Source organism: Lontra canadensis, unplaced genomic scaffold, assembly GCF_010015895.1.
Source record: "Lontra canadensis isolate GAN:19392208 unplaced genomic scaffold, GSC_riverotter_1.0 scaffold2, whole genome shotgun sequence".
Taxonomy (NCBI): domain Eukaryota; kingdom Metazoa; phylum Chordata; class Mammalia; order Carnivora; family Mustelidae; genus Lontra; species Lontra canadensis.
In genome coordinates, this window is record NW_022630996.1 from 4667716 (window position 1) to 4689446 (window position 21731).

At 38.7% G+C, this 21731-nt stretch overlaps 1 protein-coding gene across 1 annotated transcript; it reads right to left on the reverse strand.

Annotated features, from left to right (window-relative positions):
- Positions 1-8172: 8172 nt before the first annotated feature.
- On the reverse strand, positions 8173-9148 carry LOC116872127 (taste receptor type 2 member 39-like). Its single transcript, XM_032865170.1, has one exon. It carries the CDS (start codon positions 9146-9148, stop codon positions 8216-8218), a length of 933 nt encoding a protein of 310 aa, XP_032721061.1. The 3' UTR covers positions 8173-8215.
- Between the last annotated feature and the right edge of the window lie 12583 nt (positions 9149-21731).

Below are 21731 nucleotides of genomic sequence, written 5' to 3' on the forward strand. Positions count from 1 at the left end.
ACAAAGGCATTAGGGTCATGTGTTCTGCAGCATAGCATAGCTTATTCTAGACCAATACAGACAACCTTTGTGGCATTGTTAAATGGGGAAGGTTTAATAGAGACTGGAGAAGCAGCAGAACAGAGGTCACAAAGTCCTTTCAAGGAAACCAGCACAGAATTTGAGAGATTAGAATCTTAAGGGAAACAGCTTTTGATCCTTTAATTGGTATTTTATGATATAATATGATGTATAACATATATCATATTATATATATCATATCATAATAATATAATATAAAGTGATATTTAGGGACCCAGATACAGGTTTATGGGAAGGGAGTTACCATATGGAGAGAAGTAATTTCAGGAAAATCTGTTTCCCAATCAAGATAAAACTGGACACTTTTTTCTACTTTGTGCCCGCAGTAGGTATTACTATCATATGATATTGCCATGTTTCCAGTAAAATCACTTCTGTTTTTCTCCAGGCCTGAAAATGTATCCAGGCCACTGGCAAGGATGACCTTAGAAAGAGTGTACTTAACACAAGTGTAAGAACTTATCCTTGGGTGCCGCGGGAGGGCTAGCGGTTGGAAACCACACTCTCTAAGCAGAAGGAATGCTGTCCATAACATTCAGGGTCAGCCTAGGGTTAGATACCTGGGAACTTACTGCCCAGCCTTCTATTTTGGCGGTGATAGGGACTCATCAGTCCCAATTTCCAGAGCTGTGTCCTTTTCACTCTTCCTTCCAAATCTACCTCTCCCAGGGCTTTCAATCTGTGCCTGGTTCTGGTTTGAATGAGCCACTGATTTATCTGTAGCCATCCAGGATCTGGAGCGCAGATGCAAATGGCAGTTTTCTCTGGTAAGTGTTGGTGGCAATTGGATCCTATTCTGATTTGCATTCCCAAGGCCTGCAGGTTCTCAGGAAATCACATCTTACACAGGCAGTCTGGTGAAGGTTATTTTTAATCTCAGCTATAAATGCCAGTCCATAATAGTTCTTAAAACCAAAAGAGCTTTCATTTGCAGAGGATAGTTAGAGACAGAGTCATTAGTTTAGCAAAAATCTGGACCAAAAAGGGGATAAGGAAAGGGGACTCTGGAGATAGAGAGGGCTGGGGGTTCAGGAGTGAGATAGGGACAGGCACAAATTTGGAAGACATTGGCTTTTTGAACAATGAGAAAGTAGGGACTTGTTCAGGGAGAGCATGTAGGGAGAAATAGAGAAACGCATCTTGGACCTCCGAGGGCATTTTAAGCATTCTGTTCTCTCTTAAAGTCAGTTTCATTAGAATTCATCCCTGTTTCTGACATCAGTGGTGGTGCCTGAGAGCCCATTTCCTCTGTTCTCACCACCTCTCAGTCTCTAGTCTCCTCTCTTGCTGGTGCTGGGCCTTGCCTGGAGATGCTTTTATACTCCAAATTCCAGTCCAGGGTTAGAATTGGCTTATGTGGAGTTATATGCTCTGTGTAGATATTTTAAAATCTGGGTGAGCTCCCACATAAAGTAGGAATGAATTTTAAACTTTGCAAACCGAGGGAATGAAGAACAACTTGTATGTTAAAAGTAATTATGTTTAGGGTGACTGGGTGTCTCAGTTGGTTAAGTGACTGCCTTTGGCTCAGGTCATGATCCTGGGGTCCTGGGATTGAGTCCCACATCAGGCTCCCCCTTCTCTGTGGAGAGCCTGCTTCTCCCTCTCCATTTGCTTGTCACCCGCCCCCCCCCACCATTCTTGCTCTCTCTCTCTCTGTCAAATAAATAAAATCTTTAAAAAATTAAATAAAAGTAATTAGTTTAATAGCTGCATGGCCCCCCTTCCCCCAATTCACCTGGTGGGTGAAAACATAATTCTGGGTAGACTCATTCATTTCATGTTACACTCAGCCCACTCAAGATTTTTTCTCCTGCTTTGAGCCTGGCTACTCCTTAAACATGGAAGGAAGGTGATTTGGGCTGTTCTCCAAGCCAAGTGACCAGTCACCATATACAGTCTTTCCCATATACATGTCTTTCCCCTATACAGTCACTGCTGCAACTCCCTTTCCTCTCACTGTAACACCTATGTTCAGCCTGGCACCCTTTCTTCTCCCTTAGCCTGCCCCTTCTCTTGCTCACTCTCCTGGTGCTAGCAGCTCCATCTTTGTGTTCAGTTATGTTTGTTGTACAGAATCCCATTATTTGATGGTTGGAGTAGTGTCTCCATGGTGATACAGGCACAAGTCTTCCCAGGGAATCAGCTACCATATCTTTTTATCTACTTGGCAGGCAAGTTAGAGTTGGCTGGGATAGACTAAATCCTGCTTTTATCTTTTCTGTGTTTGTTCTTATGAAAAAATTCTGAAGATGATGGTGAGGACATGCATACAGCTGTGTGGAGTTTATGCAGGGAGGTCCATATAGATATTTTCCTTTATTTTAAGTATACTGACCACTTAATTTATTGATGGAAGTCTCTCATTTCTAGCCCAATAATCAGCTTTCATCAATTTAAGCTTTCTGGAAATTTTCCATGAAATCATTAAGAAAAAGGAATTGGGTGCTGGCAACTGTTTAATCAATTGGAGGGACTGATAAACTTCCCAAAGTGTCAGTCACATAATAAAATTAGCAGGTCTCTTAACAGGTAAGTAAAACACTAGCATAAAACAAAAATAAGATAAGCCTGTTATCCATAGAGCTAATGTTCCAGTTCAGAAATCTCCTGTAGAAAACCAGTTTCAGGGATTTTTATGACCCTTAATTAAGATTTGGGCAATTCAAGATTGTCCATGATAAAACATTGTGGGCACCAAAGATTGAACTTTGAAATAGGCTTAGAGGTGTAATAAAAAAAGAAAGTTATGCATAAGGGTTCTGATTTAAAATATTAGACCAAACAAATGAACTTAAGTTCCCATTCTTCTGAGACTCCATTGAGAAAAAATATCATAATCCCATAATAATTAAGAAAGAGGTATGGGGATGGCCAAGGGCAGACTAGAGATTTCATCGCATCTCTTGGATATGAACTAACAACGAAAACATATTTTGGATGAAGTGACATAGAGGATACTCAGAATATGCACATGGTGGACCTCTGGGAATGTGGTGGCTGATCAGCTTGCTGATAGTCTTGAGGTCCCTTGATGTATGTTTCTTAGCTTTGGCTAGTAGGAGTGAGGCAGGCAGGGTGTAAACCAGAGTCATTGCTATAATTCTGTCTGTCATGTAGCTCCTTCAGTGTTTCCTTTCAACCCTTTCCCACCACTGCACACAGAACCGTTGGCAGCCCCCATACTGACAATTCTTTTTTAGAGAAATTGAACACATTTCCAAGGAAGAACTAGGGCTTCCAGTGCAGTTGTCTGCAGAGAGTAAATTCTTTTGTTATTATGACATTTTAGATTTCTAGGCTAATGTCTGATTTTTTACCCACATACCTAAAACACACACACACACACACACACACACACACAGAAAACAAAAAAACCTCAACCCACCCCCCCCAAAAAAAAACCATCAGAAGCTAATCCCGATGAACTGAATGGCCCAGTTGCAAAACGGAGGTCCCAATCAGCCTTTCCATTCAAAAGAATGTCCTACTGGGAAATAATTCTTACTTATTTTTTGAAAAGGCAGCTTTTCATTTTCCTTCATGAATTAGCAATCAAGGATTATCAGAAATAGGAGCAAAATTCATAGCCTAAAAGAGAAAGAGCAAGATAAATATTCAAAATAAGTGACCCCTGAAGAAATAAAAATCAAAGAAGAACACTTAAAAAAAAATTGAACTTGTATCTTCAGAGAAGATCATTCTTCCCTCTTCCTCATTATTAGTACCCTGATTTTGTTTGGAGTGGATTAGAGTGGAAGTGTGCACTTTAAATTAAAAATAACTTCTACAAATTTCCTTGTGGGGGTGTCCGTATGACCCAGTTCTGCCTAGAATGTAGAAGTGATGCCTGTGTGTAGCAGCCATCCTGTGACCATGAATATGAACTTAAGCAGCATGATTTGTCTGGAGAGGAAGCTTGAAAGATCTTGGGTCATTGGTGACTTCCTAGAGCAATTTTTTTCAGCCTCTAGAACTCATGTTATATTAAAAAATAGCATTATAAGTCAAGCAGAGAAAGGCAATTATCATATGGTTTCACTTACTTGTGGAGCATAAGGAATAACATGGAGGACATTAGGAGAAGGAGAGGAAAAGTGAATTGGGGGAAATCTGAAGGGGAGACAAACCAAGAGAGACTGTGGACTCTGAGAAACAAACTGAGGGTTTTGGAGAGGAGCGGGTGGGTCATTAGGTGAGCCTGGTGGTGGGTATTAAGGAGGGCATGTATTTCATGGAGCACTGGGTGTGGTGCATAAACAATGAATCTTGGAACAGTGAAAAAAATAAAATCTTGTCTGTAAAAAAAAAACCAGCATTATATGGTCACTTTAGTCAGATTTCTGTTATATGCAATTGTGCAACCCTGGTAAATCACTAAGTATTAAAAGAAGATTCTAAAAACTTCTAAAGAAAAAAGAAAAAGGCACAGGTTACTTTCACACTTCCAGTTAGTAACGCCAAATGTGAAAAGATAACGAAATTTCTTCTAATTACTTAAGGTAAATTATTTAGACCTAGAATTATATATTCAATCAACTACCAATCAAAAGTGAGGAAAAAAGGAAAACATTTCCCATTTTCCAAAGGACCTATCTGAGGAAATTGCTTAGTGGATTATATCTAGGTGAGAGTACCATGATTAAAGTACGGAATTCCTTTGAGAAGGTGTAAGGAATATACTATCTCTGGGAGATGAGGGTGGTCTAAACAACATAAAGGTAGGCAGTTGAGCAGGATTATCATAAATCTAAACTGAACTCTTGCATGTTATTGAGTAAATGATGGAGTGTCAGAAAATAAAATGTATCTGATTTTTATGCTGGAAATAGTCTCCTTTTACTTGGGTCTATGGATTGTGTCATTGAACTTAATGGAAAGCACTTTTTGGTCCTGAGTTCAATAATAGCTTTAGTAATAACATTAGAAATGCTATTTATTGGGGTGCCTGGGTGGCTTAGTTGGTTAGGCTTATGCCTTCGGCTCCAGTCATGATCCCAGAGTCCTGAGATTGAGTCCTGTAGCAGGCTCCCTGCTCAGCTGGGATTCTGCTTCCTCCTCTTCTTCTCACCCTGCTCTCCTGCTCTCTTTCTTCCCCTCTCTCAAATAAGTGAATACAATCTTTTTTTAAAGAAAGAAATGCTGTTTATTGATTTTTCTACATTTATTTTTAAAAAATTTTTAAAGATTTTATTTATTTATTTGACACACAGAGAAATCGCAAGTAGGCAGAGAGGCAGGGAAGAGAGAGAGGGGGAAGCAGGCTCTCTGCTGAGCAGAGAGCCCGACAAGAGACTTGACCCCAGGACCCTGAGATCATGACCCGAGCTAAAGGCAGAGACTTAACCCATCGAGCCACCCAGGAGCCCGATTTTTCTACATTTAAAATAAATTCAAAGGTAAAGCACAGAAGTCTGGACTACAGTTACAGAATAGCATATGACAGTGTAAAAAGAGCATGTTGCTTTTCGAAGTTAGAAGGCAGAGGAGGGAGAAGTAGTAGAGGGAAGGATAGGAGCACCAACACTATTTAGTGCTGAGTTGATAGGCATTGACTATAAATATTAGAACAAAACATTGAAATGTAAAATGATCACTCAATAATTTAAAAGCAATGAGAATAAGAGCTAAAAGTAGTAATGCAATTCTCAAAATTTGGGAGGAGGACAAGGGAACAATTGAGGACAATATAAGAGACACTTCTGTCCTCATCTTTTACGGTGATGAGTCAATGGGTGTTGTTTACAGATGGATAAAACAATGTGTGTGTGTGTGTGTGTGTGTGTGTGTGTGTGTGTGTCTGTATTCGAAGCTATAAAAGTAGCCACCACAAAAGCTAAAGCCAGAAATCAATAGAACTGCTGCTTGTGGGAAGTGGAAATCAGGGTGAGCAGGAGACTTACTTTTCACAAAATACCTTTTCAGGATTTATTTGCTTGTCTGTTTGCCAAAAGCTATTTTACTTTAATAATAAATATTTTTTATTATAATATAATATTATATAATATATAATATAATATATAAAATAATAGATATTTTACTTTGATAATAAACTTAAAAAATAAATTTGAAATAACTCTAATTTCTTAATTCTGTAATCTTTGGGTGGAGTTTTAGAAATGAGTAACAGTATTATGTTTTTTGTTAATATTGACAATCTCATTAAAAAAAAAAAACAGACATTGAGTTAAGATACTTTTAATAGATAGCTTTGTAGCAATCAGGCTATTTCACACGAGAATAAACCTTGCCACATTACCAGAAATAGTGACAAACAATTGTGACATGTGATATGTATTTCCCCAATTATCTGTTACTGGGTTTTGGGAGCCGCTCAGTGAGCAGTCTAATCATTTCCATCAATATTTTCTCACTGGTCATGGCTTTGATGGTCTATTTCCAGCTGCCTATAACTATGTTTTTGTTTGTTTGTTTGTTTGTTTGTTTTTAAAGATTTTATTTATTTGACAGAGGGAGAAAGACAGAGAGAACGAGCAGAGGGAATGGCAAGCAGAGGGAGAGGAAGAAGCAGGGTCCTTGATGTGGGGCTCAATGCCAGGACCCTGGGATCATGACCTGTCCTAAAGGCAGTCGATTAACCAAGCCACCCAGGGACCCTGATAACTATGTTTTGATACTCACTGACTTAATGTCTTCAGCCCCTGAGAATATTTACAAAACAAGTTTACCAGTTTTCTTAGCATCCAGTATATTTTCCAGAATCCATTTGTTAATGTACAAGGAAGGATGAAATCATTTTGAATATCAAACATTTTTTTTTAAAACAACAAAATACTTGATAAGGATTAAATGACAAGCAGTGATGAACATCTAATGTTCACAGCTGAAACAGTCATGTTCCTTCCTGGAAGACTTTCATGGTTTCAAGAGCAAGTCATATTTACTTGCTGGTACATGTGAGGAGTACTTGGCCCAGTGAGGACTGGCTTAGAGGTGTCCATGTCTACAGATTTAGACTGGTTATGAAATGGGGGAGGGTAGTTTACCCTTTCTTCTCTCAGGGTGGCTCTCCGCTACAGATCATAAATAATAAAGCAGTAATAAAGCAGCCTGAAGTCCAGATCTGCCCTGAATAGATTCAAGTGCTGGCATCTCTCTCCCAGGTTGAACATTTCAAAATTTCAAGGTCTTCCTTACATTTTGTTCTTTTACCTTATTTATCTTGTCTTAGAGCCCCAGGGACATAGAAGTTCAGAAAACAAGACGCTTTAAGAAGAGTCTCTGCATCTTATTGAAGAGAAAAAGAAATAATGTTTCTATTTCAGGAGGAATTTAACCCGGTTATTACAAATAGGGAGAGAAAGTAGGGTAAGTTTTTATCATAGATTGGTGATTCAACATTGGTTGCTACCCTCAATGTGGTTCCATATTTAATGATGAATATGGCCATCTTAGATGCAAAATATTGCAATATATAACTGGTACCTGTCAATTTTTATGTACTGAAATATAAGATAAATTCCCCCAAGTAAAATTGCCAATTAAAAGTATGTTCCTTCAGAAGTATTACTAAATTGTACTTGAGGAAGCAGCAATTAGTATTTCCATCAACTTATGAGATTGCCTGGTCTCCATAATCACACATAGTGTGTTACCAAACTTTCTGATCTTTGCTAATCTGATAAGGGAAAACTTATACTTCAAAGTAGTCTTAATTTTTCTCTTGTTATAAGCCAGTTTGACCATCTTAAAAATTTTTGTTTTAGAAAATAATCACTCGAGAACTTGAAAGAATTGTTTCAGTTCTAACACCAAAAATTCTGACTTAATTTAAGGGTCAGGCTTGGACATTGGTATTTTTAAAAATCTCTCCCAGAGATTTAATGTATAGAATCACTGCTTTAGATGAAGCAAGGGGAGGTAGAAATGGAAGGCTCAGGTAAAGAATGTCAAGCATCACTGTGATTGTGCACATGAAGCAAAAGAGAAAAGTGAAAATCAGCCTTCTGTATTAAACAAATACATAGGTAGAGGATAAAAGGATCAGGTTTGGGAAAGAATGGAGGTAGAAGGAGAGGGGTGTGGGTGGGGGAAATGTAGAGCTGTTGGGCTGGGTGCTGTTGTACTCTGTGGGTGTCAGTCATGGAGTCTGCTCTTTTAGGTAAAGATGAACTTAAGATTGAAGCTGCTTCCAAGCTCTTCTCAACCCAGGGTTATCCCGAATCAGCAGAATGGAGTGTCCAGCAGGGTAGGCAGCCATGATAAATCTGCACAAAATATTCCAGTAACTGTTGATGTCAAAGATGTTGGACATATAGAGAAATAGAGCAACTGCATTGAAAATGTACAGAATGAGGAAGTAGCTGGTAGCTTTAATAGCCTCCATGTGAGCCTCCATGCTGGGATCCCTGGAGCCAGTGGCATTGCTTTCCATGTGTAGGGTGTGTCTCTTGAGAGAGATGATCAGCAGGGTAGCTGAAAGGATGAACATGATCAGAGGAATGAAGATCCCCAAGTTATAGAGAAGAACCATGTTGACCATATTGGTCTCAGTGAAGTATTTTTTCTTACTTGAGTTGGAGGAAGGGATAGAAGAATTGTTGCAATACACACTGTAGATGTCTTTAGAGAAGAGCCCACTGTAGCCCAGGGAAATAGACACTGAAAGCCACAGAAGTGAGGGCAACCATCTGGAAATTCTCCACTTCAGCTTGAGGAAAAGTGGGTGGGAGAAATCAGCAATCTTCACGAAGTAGAAGAAACTGAGCCAGGCAGCAAACCAGAGGCTACAATGATTTAAGAACATGAAACTTACTTTGAACATGTCATATATAAGGTCTTCATTATAAAAATGTGGGAATGTTGAGCTGAAGGTAAACTCTAGCATCATGAAGCTTTGGAGAGCTATTCTGGATACACTCAAGAAAAACAGGATTCTGCCACAGGTGAAAACTACCTTATTTTTAATCCATTCAGCTGCATTTATAGCCATAATGAACCCATTTGCAATGATACCAGCAATGCATTCAGTGCCTATAATTGTTAAAATCGAGAAGATCTGAAATGGTGACAGTTCATTTTCTGGGGGATTGCAGGTTTCGGTCATCTTAAGTTGTTACCCCTCTTTGGTGTCTGGAGGAAAATGTCTCTCTAGCATTTGTTAGGCAGATCTTTGATAGCTCCCACTCTTCATGTCACAGGAGTAAGTCTTGGATGCATCATTTCCAAATTCACTCCATTTGTTTATCTCACAATTCTTAGCTCTAAATCTGGAGATGTAAATGATGGAAGGATTTGCTTTTTAATCCTCTTCCATGTCCACTGGGTTTGTTGGTATTGGGTCAATTATGGGGCTGGGGAGGATGCTTGTTTATAAACCACTAACATGGCATTGAGGGCCATGGCTTTGACTAGCACCATTTAAGCTGAACATTTGCCCACCAAGCCACCATTTTAAAAAAAAGATTTTATGTATTTATTTGCGAGAGAGAGAGAGAGAGATAGCGAGAGAGAGCATGAGTGGGGTGGAGGTACACAGGGAGAGGGAGAAGCAGACTCTCAGCTGAACAGGGAGCCCGACATGGGGCTCAATCCTAGGTCCCTGGGACCATGACCTGAGCTGCAGTCAGACACTTAATGACTGAGTGACCCAGGTTCCCACCAAGTCACCATTTAACTAATTTCACTTGTGACCTCAGGGAACTGACTGAAAATAATAATAATAATAATAAATTCAAATACATAGAGATAGAGACATGTAGTTCTGTTTATGTGCTAGGCACTTTTCAAATACTTTCTATAATCACATTTAAGCCTTATAGCAACCCAATGAAGAATATACTTTTTTTTTTTTAAGATTGTGCTTTTATTACCTACATTTTCAGGTGTGGAAACTGAGGCCAAAGTCACACACCTAGAGAGGGACAGAGTTGGGATTCTAACACAAGTTACGTGGTGCCAGAGTCCATGTTCTTTCCCATTATTTATACTTCCTGGACCTGTGGATCCTTTTGTGTGGATCCTTTTGGCCAAAGACTAAATTCAGGTTTGACTTGACTGTTAACATTTTTTTCCCTGATAGTCTTTTATGATGTCTTCACTACTTAAAGGAAGAATAATTGAGTTAAAAAAAAAAAAAAAGGCAACCCAGCATTCTATCTGTGAAATTTTCCTTACTACTTAAACAGAACCCTTCACTTCTGACACTTCTGGTCACCATATGTGTGGGTTTTTGTTTTTTTGTGTATGTGTTTTTTCCCACACCAGGTCATTCTGTGACACCAGCCAGTGTCCTACAATTTAACTCAATTTGGACACTACCTACCTGGAGATAGCATCAGATCCCATGGGTTAAGGGATCAGTCCCACAAGACTGACCCCACACCAGATGGCAATCACATATCCTGGTTGTCACCTGTGCTCCTGACCTGTCAGCTGTAAATTAGAGGTTCCCCTGGATTCTCTCCTCAGGTCCCATTAATTTGCCAGAGTGGCTCACAGAACTCAAGAAAATAGCTTACCAGTTTTATAATAAACTTTATAATAAAGGATAGGATAAAGGCTACCAATGAACTTTCAGGTGGAGGAGATGAGGAGGGCAAAGTATGTGGCTTCCATGCCCTCTCCAGTGAACATCACATGTTCACTAGAAGCTCTCTGAACCCAAGGAGGCTTCATTCTATAGGTAGGATTGATTAAATCATTGGCCATTGTTGACTGTTTCTACTCTAGCCCCTCTCTCCTTTCTGGAAATAAGGGGGTGGGACAGAAAATTCCAAGCTTCTAGTCAATGATTGGTTCTCCTGACAACCACCCCAGTTTAGGTGTGGTTTTCAAGTCACTTCATCAACATAACCAAAAACACATTTATAATGCTTATGGCTTTGGAAATTCCAAAGGTTTTAGGAGTTCTGCCAGAGAAAAGGCACAGAGACCAAATGTATCTCTTATTATAAATCACAATATCACAATAGTAAAGCAAGAAGATGCTAATTTTCAAGAGATGGAAATTCTTTGCAAAACAAATTACTTGAGGGGTGCCTGGGTGGCTCAGTGGGTTGAGCCTCTGCCTTTGGCTCAGGTTCTGCTCTCAGGTCCTGGGATCGAGCCCTGCATTGGGCTTTTTGCTCAGCAGGGAGCCTGCTTCTCCCTCTCTCTCTGCCTGCCTCTCTGCCTACTTGTGATCTCTGTCAAATTAAAAAAACAAAAACAAAAACAAATTACTTGAGAGATAATAAACTTTTGTTACATATAAATTTTTAAACACATGCACATGTATACATTTCCTTTTAAATAGAACACAATGAAAAATGAAGGTTGAAGGTATTAAAAAAAGAAAACCATAGGCCCAAGATGGTGCCACTTAGACCAAGTTCCCAAACTGGGGCCTAATACTCAATCTAATTGCAATTTCAATCTCGCCCAGAAATGTCGCCTTAACTGGTCAGTCAGGAATTTTCTGGTAAGCACTAAAGAAGTAATCTGGGGGCCCCTGGGTGGCTCAGTGTGTTAGGCCTCTGCCTTCAGCTCGGGTCATGGTCCCAGGGTCCTGGGATCGAGCCCCGAGTCGGGCTCTCTGCTTGGCGGGGGGCCTGCTTCCCTTCCTCTCTCTCTCTGTCCACCTCTCTGCCTGCTTGTGATCTCTGCCTGTCAAATGAATAAATGAAATCTTTAAAAAACAAAAATAAAAACAAAAACAAAAACAAAAAAAGAAATAATCTGTTACTTGCTCTCTGTCCCACAAAGGAAGATGAAGTAATCTGTAACATCAGATCCTCTGCCCTTTCCCCTAAAACAAAGTCACCTTGCCCAGAGCAATCTTTTCTTTTCTTTTCTTTCCCTAATAACTTCCTGCCCCACCCTCCTTCCTACGAGAACCTTCCATTTTGCACAAATCTTCTGAGTGCCTCTGTACTTGCCAGGTGACGTGTGGCCTGATTCATCAATCATTTCATAAAGCCAGTTAGATCTTTAAATGTACTTGGTTGAATTTTGTTTTGTTAACAAAGGAAAAGTTCCCCGTTCCTTAACAAGGTAGGCTAACCAACATTAGGGCAAAAACAGCACCCAAGTCACCCAATCTATATTGGAATATTAAAGCCAAAAGAGATGAATGAAAGAATCACTTGCATCTTGGGGTGATTGCTTCTGATTTTAAAATGTAAGCATAGGACAAATGATAATACTGACTTCTCAATTCAGAGTAAATGGACTTTAGTGAATGTACATAATGAATGATGATCTAATAAAGAGAGGGTTGGTGAGTGAGATGTCTCTGAAAATCTTAATTAACATTTGGTTTTCTTCTTAAGGCTACTTTTAAAAAAGTCAAAAAGGTTATGAAGGTTTTCTGGCCTGATGAACTGTTTTAGACAAGTTGTTACGAATTTTACTATCTCATCTTTAGGTCCCCATTTCTGAACTCCAAATATTTCCCTTGAACATAGGGTAATAAACAACTCTGCTTATTTCCACCCACTTGTACAAGCTCAGGGCCTCTGATTATGGTTTTAAGATGCTTTTCTTATCACTGGCTCTTCCCCATCTCTGCTGACCCAGGCCTCCCACTGTGAGGGAGCAATGAGACAGGGTTTCTTAAGAGTTTGAGGACTCTCTGCTCATCTGCTTGCTCACCACTGTCCCACTCCCAGCTCTAGCCTACAGTGCCTGGCCCCCCTGGGAGGCAGTGCAGATACTTGCCAGTTAATGATCATATCAAGGGCCCTCAGCTCAGGTAAGTTCTTTAAAATGACTGGCATACAGAGAAGCATCTTCCACCACTCCATAAATGTTGAACTTTTGCAGGTCTGATCCTCAAATCAAGTGTGAAAGTGTGAACAGCAAGGTTGAGTGAGAGCACAGCAGTTCTTTGTGTTTCTGTGAGAGAAACAAACACTGGTGGGAGAGAGGGTAGAGGAATAGGATAGAGGAAGGGGACAAGACCTCAGCTAGCAGCCAGACTTCCCAGTGTTGGGGTGCTGTGCAGAGGGAGTGGGCGGGAGCAGCGACCACAGCCATCATCAGAGGCATTTCATAAGAGGCTCTGTTTGGGGGCGCCTGGGTGGCTCAGTGGGTTAAGGCTCTGTCTTCGGCTCAGGTCATGATCTCAGGGTCCTGGGATCAATCCCCGAATCGGGATCTCTGTTCAGCGGGGAGCCAGCTTCCCCCCTTCTCTCTGCCTGCCTCTCTGCCTACTTGTGATCTCTCTCTCTGTCAAATAAATAAATAAAATATTAAAAAAAAAGAGGCTCTGTTTGTCACAGCTTATGGTGAAGTTGCTTCCTACAATGGAAAGAAGAATGTTGTTGATAGGAACTCCCAGGGGCAGTCTGAAGTGGGGTGAGGTGGCCTTTCTAGGCAAAGAGATGATTTTTTAGAAGCAGAGCCAGTGGAATTACTAGAACCTGAATGACATACCCAGTTTGCTAAATATATCCAAGTGTATATTTAACCAAGGAAAACTCATGAAGAACCATTGAACCATTAAGGACAGAGAAAACGGCTTTAAAAAGTTCAGTTTATTTGGTATATTTTTAACTTACTATTTCAAAATATTTTTGACATAGAGATGTGTTGTGTACAGAGAATTCCTATATACCCTTCACCTAGCTGCCCATAATGCTTACATCTGACATAACCATGGCACAATGACCAAAACTAAGAAGTTAGCACTGTTACAATACTAGTAGCTAAACTATGGGCTTTATTTGGATTTTTCCAATTTTCCATTAATGTCCTTTTCTTATTCCAAGATCCAATCTAGAATTCCATGATGCATTTAATCATTGTGCATTTTTAGTCTCATTCAATCTGTAATAGATTCTTGGTTTTTCATTTTCTTTCATGACCATGACCATTTTGAAGAATACTGGCCAGGTACTTTGTAGAGAAGTCCTTGGTTTGGGTTTGTCTCATGTTTTCTCATGATTACATTGGAGTTATGGATTTGGGGGAATACCCCAAAGGTGAGGTACCCTTCTCATTGTAGGAGGTACATGATGCCAATGTCTTAGTAGTAGTGATGGGAAATTTGAGCATCCTTGGTTAAGATGACATCTATCTGCCAGTTTTCTCCACCATGGTTATTCACACCTCCCCTCCTTTTATAATCTCATCATTTGAAGTGAGTCACTGAAATCTAGCCCATACTCAAGGGGAGAGGAATTAAACTTTGCTTTCTGGAAGGAGGAAACTCAAAGAATTTGTGGACATATTTTAAAACCTTCACAGTAATATTCTGGAGGAGTTACTTTGCAGCTATGCAAATATCTTGTTTTTCCTTAAACTCCTCTCCACTAATGTCAGCATTCATTAGCAGATGTTGACTGCAACAATTATTACATTGCTGTGCTGTTCTAATTTTTTATTTTCTTCATTCCTTTTACTTGTATTAATTAGAATTCTTCTGTAAGGAAGAGTTCTTTTTCTGTCATTTATTTAATCAAACATTAATTTGCATTAGAATATACTCATGCATTTTATATTCTGTTACAATCTAATATTTATTATTTATAATGTTACTCAAATTGCTCAAGCTTTGGTAATTGGGAACTCTTTCATGTAGGCTCTTATGTCTTTGCTATGACTCCATTTTTATTTTTATTTCCTTACTTTCAGGCATTATGGGATGCTCTAGTCATCCTGCCCTAACCCTAGAGTTATGTGTCTCCCCAGCCCAATCCCAAAGTCCCTAGCAACCACTAATTTGTTTTTTGTCCCAATACTTTTGCTTTTTCCAGAGGACATATAAATGGATTCATACAGTATGTAGCCTTTTGGGTCTGGCTTCTTTAATTTTGCAAAACGTATTTAAGATTTAACCATTTAAATTAATTTATAGTTCAGCTACTTTTATTGTTGAGTAGAATTATATTGTGTGGTTATTTCAGTTTGTTTATCCATTCTCTTATAAAGACATCTGAGTCATTTCTAATTTTTGGCAATGATGAATAAACTGCTATAAACATTCACATGCAACATCTTCATTTCATTTGGGCATATCCCTAGAAATAGGATTTCTGGGTTGTACAGTAAAGACTTAACTTTTTTTTTTAATTTAATTTTATTTTTTCAGTGTTCTAAGATTCATTGTTTATGCACCACAACCAAGCACTTAACTTTTAAAGAAACTGCTGAACTATTTTTCAGAGTAGTTATACTGTTTTCTTTCTTTTTTCTTTTTTTAAAGATTTATTTATTTATTTGAGAGGCAGAGTGTGTGAGCAGGGAGAGGGGCAGAGGGAAAGAGAGATTTTCAAGCAGACTCCCTGCTGAGTGCAGAGCCTGATGTGGGCCTCAATCCCAGGACTCTGAGATCATGACCTGAGGCAAAATCAAGAGTACGATGCTGAACCAACTGAGCCACCCAGATACCCAATGTTTTTCAATTTTACTAGCGATGTATGTAGGTTCTAGTTGCTCTGCTTCTTAACTCGCTCCTAGCATTGTTGGTGTTATGTGTGCAGGGCTTTTTTTGTTTGTTTTGGGTTTTTTTAAAGACGTTTTAGATGTGTCGTATTTCATTGTGATTTTGATTTGCATTCGCCTAATGACTAGTGACATTGACCATTGTTTATATACTAATTAGACATAAGTATATTTTCTTTGGTAGAGTGTTTATAGATTTTTGCCTATTTTTAAAAATCTAGTTGCTTGCTTATTGTTGAATTTTAAAAATTCTTTATATATTATAGTTACAAGACCTTTATGACCTAAATGCTTTGCAAATATTTTCTTTTAGTCCATAGCTTCTTTTCATCCTCTTAACAATATCTTTTACAGAATGAAAGTTTGATATTTTGATAAGTTTCACTTTATCAATTTTTCTTCAACTCTGCCAGACTCAAGGCCACAAAAACTTTCTCTTATTTTCTTTGAGAGGTTTTATCATTTGGTCTTTCATATTTAGGTCCATCCATGATCCATTTCAATTTAACTTTTGTATAAGATGAGAGGAATGTGTCAAGTTATTTTATTTTGTTTTGCATATGAATCACAATTGTTCCAGAACTGCTTGTTGATAGAAATATCCTTTCTTCATCAAATTGCCTTGGCATCATTGTAAAAAATCGGTTGTCTGTATTTGTGTGGGTCTACTTTTCAACTGTCTCTTCTGTTCCACTGTTGTATGTACCTACCCTTTTGTGAATAATGCACTCTACCAATGACTATAACTGTTTAATAAGCTTTGAAATTGTATAGTGTGAATCCTCCAAATTTGTTCACACTTTTCAGAGTTGTTTTGCTGTGAGTGGAGACTCTGAGGAAACAAAACAAAACAAAACACAAAACTTTGAGGAGATTGTCTTCCATAGTAACTATCACGGCATTTCAAAGGAGCATTTTCTTCCTTTGGTTTCTGTTTCCTGCCACAGAAACTGCCACATCTTTCATTGTTTTCTTGGATTGAGGTGAAGATCAGACATTCTCTTCTTTCTTTATTTAAAAAAAAAAAGTCTTCATCAGGGGTGCCTGGCTGGCTCAGTTGGTGGAGCGTGCAGCTCTTGATGTTGGGGTTGTGGGTTTGAGCCCCATGTTGAGTGTAGATATTATTTAAAAATAAAATCTTAAAAAAACCTTCTTCATCCTAAATCCAGAGGCAAATAGTAATCTGTCCTTGATGATGTGATAATATAATCAAGGTTTGCATTTCACATTTATTACATTCTAGAGATCCCCATGGTTAATTTTGTTGTTAAGATTGTTTTATTTTGTTCATGGCACAATTATCTTTCATCATGTAGTAAGCCCTGAGCTTCTTTTCTTCCCAGTGTGAATACTTATGACTCTCTTTACTTATAGGGATTCAATGAAAATATACTATGTGGTCAGTTATAGTTTTGATATTAATAATTATTTTTTGTATGAAAAATACAGAATATTTTAAATAAAAATAAAAAAGACTCAATCTTGTAACTTAGCGATGACTATTGTAAGTATTATTCACCACAACCAAGTAGGATGCATTCCAGGGCTTCGAGGTGGGTTCAACATCTACAAATCAGTCAATGTGATACAATACATTAATAAAAGAAAGAAAAAGAACCACATAATACTCTCAATAGATGCTGAAAAAGCATTTGAGAAAGTACAGCATACTTTTTTGACCAAAACTGTTCACACTGTAGGCATAGAGGGTACATACCTCAATATCATCAAAGCCATTTATGAAAAACCCACAGCAAATATCATTCTCAATGGAGAAGAACTGAGAGCTTTTCTGCTAAGGTCAGGAACATGGCAGAGATGTCTGTTACCACCATTGCTCTTCAACATAGTACTAGAAGTCCTAGTCTCAGCAATCGGACAACAAAAAGAAATCAAAGAAATCCAAATTGGCAAAGAAAAAGTCAAACTATCACTCTTTGCAGATGATATGATACTTTATGTGGAAAACCCAAAATACTCCACTCCAAATCTGCTAGAACTTGTACAGGAATTCAGTAAAGTGTTAGGATATAAAATCAATGCAATGTCAGGATATAAAATCAGTTGCATTTCTATACACCAACAACAAGACAGAATAAAGAGAAATTAAGGATCCGATCCCACTTACAATTGCACCCAAAACCATAAGATACCTAGGAATAAACCTAACAAAAGAGGCAAAGAATCTGTACTCAGAAAACTATAAAGTACTCATGAAAGAAATGGAGGAAGACAGAAAGAAATGGAAAAATGTAACAGAATTCATTGTTTATGCACCACACCCAGTGTTGCATGCTCAATGACTAGAAGAACAAATACTGTGAAAATGCCTATGCTACCTAAAGCAATCTACATGTTTAATGCTATCCCTATCAAAATCCCATCCAGTTTTTTCAAAGAAATGGAACAAATAATCTTAAAATTTATATGTAACCAGAAAAGACTTTGAATTGCCAAAGGAATATTGAAAAAGAAAGCCAAAGTTGGTGGCATCACAATTCCAGACTTCAAGCTCTATTACAAAGCTGTCATCATTAAGACAGTATGGTACTGGCACAAAAACAGGCACATAGATCAATGGAACAGAATGGAGAGCCCAGAAATAGACCCTCAACTCTATGGTCAACTAATCTTCGACAAAGCAGGAAAGAATTTTCAATGGAAAAAAGACAGCCTCTTCAACAAATGGTGTTGGGAAAATTGTACAGCCACATGCAGAAAAATGAAATTGGACCATTTCCTCACACTACACATGAAAATAGACTCAAAATGGATGAAGGACCTCAATGTGAGAAAGGAATCCATCAAAATCCTTGAGGAGAACACAGGCAGCAACCTCTTCAACCTCCACCACAGCAACTTTTTCCTAGGAACATCGCCAAAGGCAAGGGAAGCAAGAGCACAAATGAATTATTGGGACTTCATCAAGATCAAAAGCTTTTGCACAGCAAAGGAAACAGTTAACAAAACCAAAAGACAACTGACAGAATGGGAGAAGATATTTGCAAACGACATATCAGATAAAGGGCTAGAATCCAAAATCTATAAAGAGCTTAGCAAACTCAACACCCAAAGAACAAATAATCCAATCAAGAAATGGGCAGACAGCATGGACAGACATTTCTGCAAAGAAGACATCCAGATGGCCAATGGACACATGAAAAAGTGCTCCACATCACTCGGCATCAGGGAAATACAAATCAAAACCACAATGAGATACCACCTCACACCAGTCAGAATGGCTAAAATTCACAAGTCAGGGAATGACAGTTGTTGGCGAGGATGCAGAGAAAGGGGAACCCTCCCACACTCTTGGTGGGAATGCAAGCTGGTACAGCTACTGTGGAAAACAGCATGGAGATTCCTCAAAAAGTTGAAAGTAGAGCTACCCTATGACCCAGGAATTGTGCTACTGGGTAGTTACCCTAAAGATACAAATGTGATCTGAAGGGGCACATGCACCCGAATGTTTCTAGCAACAATGTCCATGAGAGCCAAACTATGGAAATAAAAAACAATTGTTAAATTTTAAAATTAACCTTTCTGAAGAGACTGTCTTTTTTCCACTGTATATTTTTTCCTGTTTTGTCGAAGATTATTTGACCATAGAGTTGAGGGTCCATATCTGGGCTCTCTACTCTGTTCCACTATTCTATGTGTCTGTTTTTATGCCAGTACCATGCTGTCTTGGTGATCACAGCTTTGTAGTAAAGCTTGAAATCAAGTAATGTGATGCCACCAGTTTTATTTTTGTTTTTCAACATTTCCTTAGCGATTCGGGGTCTCTTCTGATTCCATACAAATGTTTGGATTATTTGCTCCAGCTCTTTGAAAAATACCGGTGGAATTTTGATCGGAATGGCATTAAAAGTATAGATTGCTCTAGGCAGAATAGACATTTTAACAATGTTTATTCTTCCGATCCAAGAGCATGGAATGGTCTTCCATCTTTTTGTGTCTTCTTCAATTTCTTTCATGAGTGTTCTGTAGTTCCTTGAGTACAGATCCTTTACCTCTTTGGTTAGGTTTATTCCCAGGTATCTTATGGTTCTTGGTGCTATAGTAAATGGAATTGGTTCTCTAATTTCCCTTGCTGTATTTTCATTGTAAGTGTATAAGAAAGCCACTGATTTCTGTACATTGACTTTGTATCCTGCCACGTTACTGAATTGCTGTATGAGTTCTAGTAGTTTGGGGGTGGAGTCTTTTGGGTTTTCCATATAAAGAATCATGCCATCTGTGAAGAGAGAGAGTTTGACTTTTTCATTGCCAATTTGGATACCTTTTATTTCTCTTTGTTGTCTGATTGCTGTTGCTAGGACTTCCAGTACTATGTTGAACAAGAGTGGTGAGAGTGGGCATCCTTATCATATTCCTGATCTCAATGGGAAGGCTGCAAGCTTTTTCCCATTGAGGATGATATTTGCTGTGGGTCTTTCATAGATAGATTTGATGAAGTTAAGGAATGTTCCCTCTATCCCTATACTTTGAAGCATTTTAATCAGGAACGGATGCTGGATTTTGTCAAATGCCTTTTCTGCATCAATTGAGAGGACCACGTGGTTCTTCTCTCTTCTCATTGATTTGTTCTATCACATTGATTGATTTGTGGATGTTGAACCATCCTTGTAGCCCAGGGATGAATTCCACCTGGTCATGGTGGATAATCTTTTTAATGTGCTGTTGGATCCTGTTTGCTAGGATCTTGTTGAGAATCTTAGCATCCATATTCATCAGTGATATTGGTCTGAAATTCTCCTTTTTGGTAGGGTCTTTGCAATAAATGGTTCTGGGAAAACTGGACAGCTATATGTAGAAAAATGAAATTCAACCATCCTCTTACATCATACACAAAGATAAACTCAAAATGGATAAAAGACCTCAACGTGAGACAGGAATCCATCAGAATCCTAGAGGAGAACATAGGCAGTAATCTCTTTGATATCAGCCACAGCAATTTCTTTCAAAATATGTCTCCAAAGGCAAAGGAAACAAAAGCAAAAATAAACTTTTGGATCTTCATCAAAATCAAAAGCTTCTGCACAGCAAAGGAAACAGTCAACAAAACAAAGAGGTAACCCAAGGAATGGGAGAAGATATTTGCAAATGACAGTACAGACAAAAGGTTGATATCCAGGATCTATAAAGAACTCCTGAAACTCAACACACACAAAACAGACAATCATATAAAATAATGGGCAGAAGATATGAACAGACACTTCTCCAATGAAGACATACAAATGGCTATCAGACACATGAAAAAATGTTCATCATCAGGGAGATTCAAATTAAAACCACATTGAGATATCACCTTACACCAGTTAGAATGGCCAAAATTAGCAAGACAGGAAACAACATGTGTTGGAAACAACAATGTGGAGAAAGGGGAACCCTCTTACACTGTTGGTGGGAATGCAAGTTGGTGCAGCCAGAGAACAGTGTGGAGATTCCTCAAGAAATTAAAAATAGAACTTCCCTATGACCCTGCAATTGCACTACTGGGTATTTACCCCAAAGATACAGATGTAGTGAAAAGAAGGGCCATCTGTACCCCTAATGTTTATAGCAGCAATGGCCACGGTCGCCAAACTGTGGAAAGAACCATGATGCCCTTCAACGGACAAATGGATAAGGAAGATGTGGTCCATATACACTATGGAGTATGATGCCTCCATCAGAAAGGATGAATACCCAACTTTTGTAGCAACATGGACGGGACTGGAAGAGATTATGCTGAGTGAAATAAGTCAAGCAGAGAGAGTCAATTATCATATGGTTTCACTTATTTGTGGAGCATAACAAATAGCATGGAGGACAAGGGGAGTTAGATTGGAGAAGGGAGTTGGGGGAAATTGGAAGGGGAGGTGAACCATGAGAGACTATGGACTCTGAAAAACAATCTGAGGGGTTTGGAGGGGCGGGGGGTGGGAGGTTGGGGGAACCAGGTGGCAGGTATTAGAGAGGGCAGGGATTACATGGAGCACTGGGTGTGGTGCAAAAACAATGAATACTGTTATGCTGAAAATAAATAAATAAATAAATTAAGAAATTAACCCTTCTGTATCGTTGAGCACTCTTTTATTTTTTATTTGTTTGTTCTGTGTCTTTTTCTTTCTATCCTTACTTATGTAGGGGTAAATGTCAATGTTTTCCTGCTTATGAGTTGTTTTCAATCATTGTAATACTGAAAGTTTAAAAACCTGTTTTTTTAATCAAGGATTTTGATGGATTCCTGCTCACATTGAGGTCTTTCATCCATTTTG